Source organism: Natrix helvetica (assembly GCF_964273705.1).
Source record: "Natrix helvetica genome assembly, chromosome: 6".
In the NCBI taxonomy this organism is placed as follows: domain Eukaryota; kingdom Metazoa; phylum Chordata; class Lepidosauria; order Squamata; family Natricidae; genus Natrix; species Natrix helvetica.
Window position 1 is genome coordinate 75,265,863 of NC_138553.1, and position 10,507 is coordinate 75,276,369.

The 10,507-nt window shown below is 41.2% G+C and overlaps 1 protein-coding gene across 1 annotated transcript in view; it reads left to right on the plus strand.

Annotated features, from left to right (window-relative positions):
* Window positions 1–9,298, plus strand: part of ATXN10 (ataxin 10) — a 68,703-nt gene extending 59,405 nt beyond the window's left edge. The window contains exon 11 of the mRNA XM_081957993.1: window positions 9,015–9,298. Within this exon, the coding sequence (XP_081814119.1) occupies window positions 9,015–9,205 (191 nt within the window). The 3' untranslated portion in view covers window positions 9,206–9,298. The remainder of the gene's footprint in view (window positions 1–9,014) is intronic.
* The last annotated feature ends 1,209 nt before the right edge of the window (window positions 9,299–10,507 follow it).

A 10,507-nucleotide genomic window follows, 5' to 3' on the forward strand; every position in this document is an offset into this window, starting at 1 on the left:
CATGTCGCAAAGGACAATTCTGATGCTTTCTCACAGATTTTTAAAAAATGTATTTGAAATCTGGGTTTAGGTCAGGGGTCGGCAACCTTAGACACTTGAAGAGCCACAAAGGTCCTAGCTGGAAGACCCCCACATTCAATTCTGGAGCCGACCAGAAGTCCGCTTCCCCCACCAGAGTCTCTTTCTAGTGCTTCTTTTTCCTCTATCTGTGTCCTAACTCAAAGCCCCATCAATTGTGGAGCCGCAGCAGAGGGATGAAAGAGCCACATGCGGCTCCGGAGCCATGGGTTCGTGAGCCCTGGTTTAGGTCAATGTTACAGTAAAGAAAGAACAGCCCGTCGGAGTTGTGTCTATCTGGGAAGCGTGAACAAAAGGAGCACCTAGGATCTTGCTGGATCTGGAGATAGCCATGTTGCATTAGCTGGCATTTCAATGCCCATTTTACATCATTATGTTTTTAAGTGTTGCATTTCAGATGGTAAAGCAATAACAGTTGAAGGGTGTTTTCTTTTATTGAAAAATGTAGCAATGTGCAAAAATTTTGGGTAGCGGAACCTATCTGGGCACAGTCCTCCAGAACATTAAAGAAGGGCTGGTTGAAATAAAAATAGCTTTTAAAACTGAATATCATAGGCATGGAATGTTTGGCTTTATATTGTCCAAGAGTGTGATTTTTTCTTCCCTATTTTTAAACGCAAAAGGATTTTCAGTTACATATAAATTATAGGTTTCGATTAAAAATGTCACTTGAAAATATGGGCAGCTGCTGTGGCAAGATAGTATGTGCACCATTTTTTTTGGTTTTAAGCTAGCATTATAGGCTTGACTTTCCTCTTAAAAGTTACAAATTTGACAAATTTGACGGAGCTTCAAAGAAACCTCTTCCTATCTAAAGTTGCCTTCATCTCGGAGATGAAAAACAATTAATTGTTCTGAACTATCACGATGAATCATTCTTTCCAAGTGTTCGGTTAACCTCACATTATTATTAACATCACTCTTTCCAAATTGAAATTTCCTTTCTTAGCTATATCAGAAACGAATGGCTTCTCAAACTGCGAAGTGACAATTAGTTAAAAAAATCCTAACTGAACCAAAGACGTAAACCTAGATTATCCTTATAGATGATATACCCTTGTTGAAAGCCACATGCAGTTTCTGTGTGAGCAGTCAGGTGTTATTTTTTGGGTGGTGGTGATGAGGGAAGGAAGTCTGCAAGCAGTATTATCTTGCTACTACCCTGTTTCCCTGAAAATAGGACCCGGTCTTATATATTTTTTTGCCACCCAAAAAGGCACCAGGTCTTATTTTCGGGGGATGTCTAATTACTGACTCACCTTTTTGCAGCGGCACTGAGAGCTCCGCCCAGCAGCAGCCCGGTGCCGGCCCACTTCTGCGGCCGCTTGCCGCTGCTTGCACACATTGCTTTCTGCAGCTGAGAAGCAGGCTAAATGCGCCTGGTGCCCTCTGGCTTCTGTTTTGCTATCAGAGGCCTTCTGGAAAGCCCTGTGCAGTTGATAACACAGTTTGGACGGGCCTCTGATGGTGAAAAGGAGACCGGGATGGGTGGATGGGGGCTGACGGACGGGGGGACCGACTCGCACGAGCAACAGCAAGCAGCCGCAGAAAAAGTGGGCTGGCATCAATGGAGAATATGAAATGAAAATTTGGTGTAACTTTGAAAGGGGCAATTGAAGATGTTGTTTATGTGTTAAGAAAAAATAACTATAAAGATGGAAAATAATGGAAGAGAATAATTTGGGTGAGATTTGGTGAGTAGGACAGCTCCACCTCCCCATCCTCACCTTAACTTTAATCTGTGTGCCTCGCCCCACCCTGTGCATCCCAGAGTGGGCGGGGTCTTAACTAGGGCTTATTTTGGCGGTAGGGCTTATATTGGGCACACGTAAAAAAATTAGCCAGGTCTTAGTTTTGGGGTAGGTTTGGGAAAACGTGGTATTTCTCCAGATCTGGCATATTTTTTTTAGTGCTCCAGGCTGGAGAAATCTCACCTTCCTACCATTCCAGTGTACGAGAATCATTTGTCTTCCCTCCTCTGCCTTTCTTCTTCTACATTATGGAGACCTCTTGACCACAAAGGAAACTTAGCAAATGCACTGCTTATCATAGAAATAAGGCATGCACACCCTCCTAGATCAGACCACTGAATCAGACTGCATGTTTCTCTACCCACACTGACACCAAACAGCAGCAGTTCGATCTATGCTACCACCTGCCATGCTGGTGAGTACATTGAAGCCTGGCCACTCCACAAGCAACTCCATCAACAGACACATTGACCTACAACTAGCCTACCAACCCCTCAGAATCCAAATCAATCGCAGAGCCAACCAGAGACATCACCAGCCCTCAAACCAACCCATGCAATCCCCTCCCAACAGCAGATCATCTCCCAATGACCCTGACCTCATGTAATCTCCTTACCACAAGGCCTTCATTTGAGACTCACACCTGAAGAAGCCCTTACAAACAGAAGAACACTAACGTTGACATCGTTGACACCGGGACACAGAGGCTCAGTGGCTACGGCGCTGAGCTTGTCGATCAGAGAGGTCAGCAGTTTGAATCCCTAGCGCTGCATAACAGAGCGAGCTCCCGTGACTTGTCCCAGCGTCTGCCAACCTAGCAGTTTTTGAAAGCATGTAAAAACGCAAGTAGAAAAATAGGATCCATCTTTGGTGGGAAGGTAACAGCGTTCCGTGCGCTGAGTCATGCCCACGGAGACGTCTTCAGACAGCGCTGACCACGGAGACGTCTTCAGACAGCGCTGGCTCTTTGGTTTTAAAACAGATGAGTACCGTCCCCTAGAGTCGGGAAATGACTAGTACATATGTGTGAGAGGAACCTTTACCTTAAGATGTTACGTAGCCTGGTAACGAAAGATGTTTGAAAACCAACCCGCAAGGTTGGAGAACAAGCCTTCACCCTCTTTCTAGCCTTGTGTCCTGTTCCACAGGACTTATAAAGGTGACCGAAGGACCATAAGAAGAAGCAGATTGCCCCTGAGCCTGGAAAAAGAGAAAGACATTGGTGGATTTGGGCTACTAGTCTCTTTTAAAGCTGCTGCCACCTCTGTGTCTATCAAGATGTCTGATGGTACCAAAACCCCAAAGTAGCTTTGAGCAGAAGCAGAACTATTAGATGTAATAGTTCTAAATCTTGGCTGAGCCATGAGAAAAGGAGAGCAATTTTCCTTAAACTTTGTTAGGGATGTAACCCTAGGCTTGGCTTGGCAATGTATATAAGCTATGATTACTGTTACTTTAAATGCTTAACAGATGTAATTGGCTTGTTACCTCAAGCTGCCATAAGAGGGAGCCAGAATGGTTGTTAGATCTCTCTCTCTGTTTTGTTAGAAGCTGGTTGGTGTATACTGAGGTATTGTGGTTTGCTACTGTTAGCTATACTTTGTGTGTTAGACTGACTATTTTGATAACTGAATTACTGAACCGTGTATGACTTGGACTGTTAACCGGACTCTGAATACCTCTATATTTCTACATAGTAAACTACTATATTTTTATACTATTCAGTGTCTCTGTATGCTGGTTTGTACGTGTTATTCCATACCACTCTCATTACGCTTCTCTGCATACTCGCTCTTCTAACAGGGAGCTTAATTACTTAACAAACTTCTCTATAGCTTTCCTCTTGTGCTCTTTTTTCTGAGTTAAATAGGTTTTACAGAGGAGCCCTTATAATCTGATCGTTTGGGATCCATTTTTTTTGTTTTGTCCAGGATTGGACATGTTCTGAGTGTGGCCACCGATAACTTCTATAAAATAAGGAAAGTATTTGCCATTTTATTTTTCATCTTTCTTGTGATATTTGTATTTATTAGTTTGTCAAACATGTACAAGATAGCAGGTATTAATAGAAACATGGATATAAACGAAAGAAATGAGTACAAATAAATGGGGGACAGTGGGACAGATATGTTAGGCACACTTATGGGCTTATGCACGCCCCCTTTACGGACCTCTTAGGAATGGGGTGAGGTCCATCGTAGTTGAAGCTGTGGGGGCTTGAGGATGTAACAATGGAGTCAGGTAGAGCATTTCAGGCATTGACCACTCTGTTGCGGAAGTTGTATTTTCTGCAATCGAGTTTGGAGCAGTTTACTTTGAGTTTGTATCTATTGTTTGCCCGCATATTACTGAGGTTGAAGTTGAAGATGTCATTGACAGGTAAGACGTTGTAGCAGGCAATTTTGCGTACTGTGCTTAGATCATACCAAAGGCGGCGCAGTTCCAGATTGTCCAAGCCCAAAATTTCAAGCCTGGTGGCATAGGGAATTCTATTGTGAGTAGAGGAGTGGAGGACTCTTCTTGTGAAATACCTCTGGACCTGCTCAATTGCATGAATGCCCGATGGTACGGCGTGTATTCGAGAATAGGTCTGGCAAAGGTTTTGTACGCCCGGCAATTTTGACTTTTCTGTAATTGCTTTGCCACACTTAGGAATGATTTCTTCTCCCCAATCTGCAAATATGCAGAGCCTGAAAGTTTTTTTCTAGCTTGCTTTAAGTAAAGAAAATATTTCCTACAATCCTAAGAAACAATTTTTTAAAAAAGGTTCTTCTGAATGGTGCAAATTAGCATTACATTTCACTCTAAGGTATTATTAAGATTGTAGTGTAAGCCAGATACGTGAATTTGGGCTGCCTTCTCTCCTCTATTTGCAGAGAGCATCCAGTATTATTTTTTGGGGGGGGGGCGGGGGGAGAGAAAGGAACAGTCAGTTTAGCATACCATTAACCAGGTTCATCCTAATGCTGTATTGTGTTGCTGTTTTTTAAGGAACCCAAAGCAAATGGTCAAATTGGAGCTACGGTGATTGCCATGTTTTATTTTCTTTTGTTGCATTTGGCAACAAACGGGCTCCTGTTTGTTGTAACTATGGAAACTTCAGAAGCACCCTTTTAAATGCAGCGTATACAATAAAGGGCTTAAAGTGTTGGTTGGATTATAGACTTCAGAATATGTCCAATCTTCTATCTATCTTTTGAAAAAGAACAAGAGAGTAATGTGAATATTAACCGAGGGCTTTGTTTAATCTCCTGTGACACTTGTGTCTTATGTGCCATCCAGAGGTCTTTGGCTCACGGCTCATGCAGTGGATTAAGGAAAACCATGCATATTCATGGCATTGAATTGGGAAGTTGCACAAGAAAAGAAAGAAAGAAAGCTATAAACCCACTACAACACCCCAATCCCTTTTTTTAAAAAAAAAGAAACTTGGCAAATTTCTTTGGCGTAGGCTAAAGAGAATATAACATGAACAGATTCCCTATGTTTGATTGTTATGAAGAAGGATCAATTCATGTATATCTAAAGCTGATTTATAATCCAATTCTAAGTGTAATTGAAATAATATGCTCCTTATTATGATGCTCCTTGTATTCCTTTTAAGGTAGGATCTAAACCCACGTTGAAGCAGTAAGAGCCTATATTAGGTGTTGGTGAGAGATTTATCTCTTATTTCTTGTTTAATAATCATTCAAGTTATATAAATGGAAATTCAGTGTGCAATAAATCACCTGTTTGACGTATACCTTATTATCTCGGCGAATGTTCTCTCGTTTTAAATTAAAGACGACAGTACTAATATTGTAACTATTGTCAATAGTGACTTTTTGAAAAAGTCACAATAAAAGATCATTCTGAGAGCTGTACTCAAAGCCAGTGAAACAATGGCAGTGTATGGTCAAAAGGATTAGGATTGAAATATGTGGGAGTCTAGAAGATAGTATTTGTAGCTCAAAGTTGAACTCGGGGTCCTTGGTGCACTCTGAGGTTGTGTTGTTTTTTTACAGACGTTTCATTACCCAGGTAAGTAACATCATCAGTGTTAAGGTAATGAAATGTTTGCAAGAAAACAGCCAAGTTCAGAGAGTACCCAAATTGGACACTTTTCCCCATCTTGGATTTCAATGAGGGCTCTTTCTTGAAAATCTATCTCATCATCAAATCTTTACTATGGTCATGGACCAGCACAAAGAAATTTATTTAAAAACTCTTCCTCTTTGAATTGCTAAATGATCTGCAGAGCTATTCTTAAATTATGTTAGACATAATCACTGAAATGCAGTTGACTTTCTCTCAAGTGATTTCTCATCCATCCTATTTTTTTTTCTTTACTATGTGCCACATCAGATTGGCATTATTCAGTTTTTAAGGTGAACTGCATTCTCCATTTATTGCAAGAAATGGTGTTAATCTCTCAGGACCAAACCAAAGGCCCTTGTGCCACTTAAAAAAAACAATCTATCTAAAAAAAATAGTTAGATTAATTGCTCAATATTAAAGTTTTTAAGGTGCTTAAAAACTATTTATCGTTGTCTGTAAACAAGTTATTTATATTTCTCTGGTATTCTGCTCTTGGAGTAGGGGAAACAAACCCAATAAATAAATAGTCTTATCCGTTCAACGATCCAACTTTGTTCTAACTTGGATTTGTCAGATTTACAAGCAATATTCACCATCCACGTTCTCCGAAATTTCTATAGGTTTTACCCTAATTTTAGTTGGCATTCTTGCCCCACCCAGACAGCCTTGCTTTCCTAAGTCTCCCTGTGGGCAAATGGCCATATGAAACTTCGCAAGAAAATGTGAAGGCTCCGAGTGAATTATGCATAGCTTTCTCCTAGATGTGAAGCTACACGTAGCAAATAATTGGTGCCCTACAGGCAGTGTGCTTTTATGAGTCAGAATTCCTTCTTCTGTAGGTGCATTGAGAGCAATTATATTTTGTGACATAACATTTCCCTTGCAGCGTTTCCGTAAGTAGTTTTAATGGATACGTTCAGAAAATAGTTTCTATCGATGATAATGGAAATGATTAAACCTCTGTCTAATGTTTGCCTTCAACTTTGCTCAGAGGGGACCACCGTGAAAGGATTGTTCAAGGCTATCTTACTACTTAGCATCCTGAGCAAATATGTCTTGATATTTTTTAAAAAAAAACACTCATATTTTACATATTTTATTTTACAGAAATATGTTTCAAGCTATAACTGAGCATTCATACAAAGTACAACCAATGTAATAAACAGAAGCTTAGAATCCAAATCACGTGAATTATTAGTTACCGTGGGTACTAAGGGATGTGGTGGCTCAGGGGCTAAGACGCTGAGTTTGTTGATCAGAAGGTCAGCAGTTCAGCGGTTCGAATCCCTAGTGCTGCGTAACAGACTGAGCTCCCATTACTTGTCCCAGCTTCTGCCAACCTAGCAGTTCGAAAGCATGTAAAAATGCAAATAGAAAAATAGGGACCACCTTAGAGGGAAGGTAACAGCATTCTGTGTGCCTTCAGTGTTTAGTCATGCCGGCCACATGACCACGGAGACGTCTTCAGAGAGCGCTGGTTTTGAAACGGAGATGAGCACCCCACGTAAAGTCAGGAACAAGTAGCACATATGTGCGAGGGGAACCTTTACCTTTATATGTCCTTAGTAAGACCATACCTGGAATACAGTACCCAGTTTTGGTTACCACATTACAAAAAAAGTTGTTGAGACTTTGGAAAAAGTGCAGAGAAGAACAGCTAAGATGATTAAGGGCATGGAGACTAAAACATATGAAGAACGGTTGCAGGAATTGGGTTTGGCCAGTCTAGAGAAAAGAAGGACTATGTTTGACATGATGGCAGTATTCCAGTATTTGAGGGGCTGCCACAAAGAAGAGGGGGACAATTTATTTTTCAAAGCACCAGAAGGCGAGAGAGGAAACAACGGATGGAAACTAATCAAGGAGAGAAGTAACCTTGAATTAAAGAGAAACTTCCTAACAGTGAGGACAGTTAACCAGTGGAACAGCTTGCTTTCAGATGTTGTGGGTGCTTTTTAAGAAAAGACTGGAGAGCCAACTGTCTGAAAAGGGATAGGGTCTCCTGATTGAACAAGAGGTTTGACTAGAGGACCTCCAAGGTTCCTTCCAGCTCTATTCTGATTGAAATGGTGCAGAGTAAGAGGAAAAAGCCATTACATTTTAAGAGGAGAAAACACTTATCTACATCTGGGTTTATTGTTCAGCAGCTGTGATCTTGCAGACTTTTAAAGTAAATCGTGTTTAAGTAGAGTGGTGTTTACATTTCTGTTGACATATATAGGATCGTGCTCTAAGTCTCTCTTCATTTTGGGCTCTGGAGTGTTAGCATAAACTTTGACATCCTTCTAGTAGCTTGCTCTTAAATCGATCCTTTAAAGATACGGAGGGATTTCTGTTTCCTAAAGGTTTTATTTTACGGCTACATATATGTATATATAAATATATGATATTGATCTGAATTCTGCAATGCACCTTTTCAGAGCTGGCCTACCTGTGCTCAGATCAGCCTCTAATTCTAACCTTTTGGGGTCCGTCCCCCCCCCAACACATACGAATGAGTTTTTTTTAAAAAAAAACAGTTGAAATAAATAATACTACTTGCTTTCTATTATTCTACTATGCATTTTCTATTGTGGGAAAATGGGATTCGGGTTAATGTCAGGGTTCCAAATAGCATCCAAAATTAAACCAGAATCCGAGGCAAAGTATTGCTCAAAGTTCCAATTTATTTAGAGAGCCATGTTGGCACATCTGGGAAAACCCGAATCTGAAAGCTTCCCGGTTTTCCCCACCCAGTTGAAAGTTCAATATCTTGCCCCCACACCCACAAGACCATCACATGGTCCAATCTTCCATTGCCATCCTGGCAGTTCCACCCATCCAGTTCTGGTCAGCTGCAGAGGTGCAAAGACAAAAGATGACCTTGACATTCTAGAAAGAATGTTGTTGTGGCTACATAGCATCTAACTTCCTACAATCCTCCCTCCCATTTTCCCACCATAGAAAATGCATAGTAGAATCATAGAAAGTGTGGCAGGCCAAAGATCCAAAAGAAAAGATGGCCGCAGGCCTGACAGGGTGCATGTATGTTACACTTTCCTCCATATTTAGACTTTAGCTTAGACCAAAATGAGCTCGCAGAAATTCCTTGACGCTGTTGAACAGTTATAAACCAGTGGGCGGTTTATGCCATCCATAACCTGACAGAAGAAAACGAGAGGAACCAGGAATTCATTGCCCGGATGGAACAGCGCGGCCCTGCGGATAATCCGGTCCTTGAGAGCCTGGGGCTGAAAATCGAGTCGAGAGATCAGAAGCTGATTTTAAAATCTGCGAAACAGATGCCACGTCCATAAGTTGCTACCTGCAAAAGACTTTTCCCCTCCCGTAAAGGAAACATATATTTTGTTCTAGATGCTAGATCAATAAAAGATCAAACGAACTTTTAAGTAGTGTTTTGGGGAGTTTTTTTCTTTAAAAAATAAGTCAAAAAGAATCCATCGGTACTATGGGAGTCTTGGAGTTAAGACAAGAAACATGGAAATTGTGGTTTGCTTCTGAAACATCTATTTGCAACTATAGGTTTTACAATGTCCATCACTCAGTCGTTTTCTATAGTCAGGAGAGATACTACTGGTAACACAATACAATTTGTGATTGAGTGGTGCTTCCATAACCACTCTCTTCTTTCCCTTCCTTTCCCCTCTTCCCTCTTCTCAAATTAATCCTACATTGGCTAAGGCCCACTGTGCTTCCGATGAAGGGAGCTGCAACTTGGCTGCAATTTTGGCTGTAAGAGATTAACTCTGCTGTACTCCTACAATAGGGACGCTGTGGCTTAGTGGCTAAGATGTTGAGCTTGTCGATCAGAAAGGTTGGTGGTTCGAATCCCTAGCACTGTGTAATGGAGTGAGCTCCCATTACTTGTCCCAGCTTCTGCCAACCTAGCAGTTCGAAAGCATGTAAAAATGCAAGTAGAAAAATAGGAACCATTTGGTGGGAAGGTAACAGCGTTCCGTGCGTCTTCAGCGTTTAGTCATGCCGGCCACATGACCATGGAGACGTCTTTGGACAGCGCTGGCTCTTCGTCTTTGAAAGGGAGATGAGCACCGCAGAGTCGGGAACAGCTAGCACATATGTGCAAGGGGAACCTTTACCTTTTACTCCTACAATGCTCACTCGGTGAAGGAGAAATATGGACACAAATGAAGACCTCTTCATCCCTTTCAGTGTGAACAAAACTACACCTAAATGAAAATTGTACCAGATCTACAACTGTTTGTGGCCTGCATTTAAGTACTTGCTCGAGAAAAAATATTTATGTTTAACTCCTATGTAAGTTTCCCCCAAGTCTTTTTTGAGCGAATGGGAGACCCTACATGCCCAAAACGCAAGCTCTCATTTTGCAAAAGATTTAGAAACAGAAATAAAGGCCATTAGATTCACTCATGGATTTTTTTTCTTTCGTGGCCATTTGGACGAGTCTAAAAAGCGGCTGCCCGAAGGGATGAAATACACTTTTGCCGCCAACTATTTCTCAGTACTTGTTTGACAAATGCAAAAAAAGCTTATTTTTTTAAATAAAAAGACAGAACAGCAATAAGTACCACTTGCATTTGGGGAGCATTATTTATCTTTTCCGAAGGGAATTAAGTGGC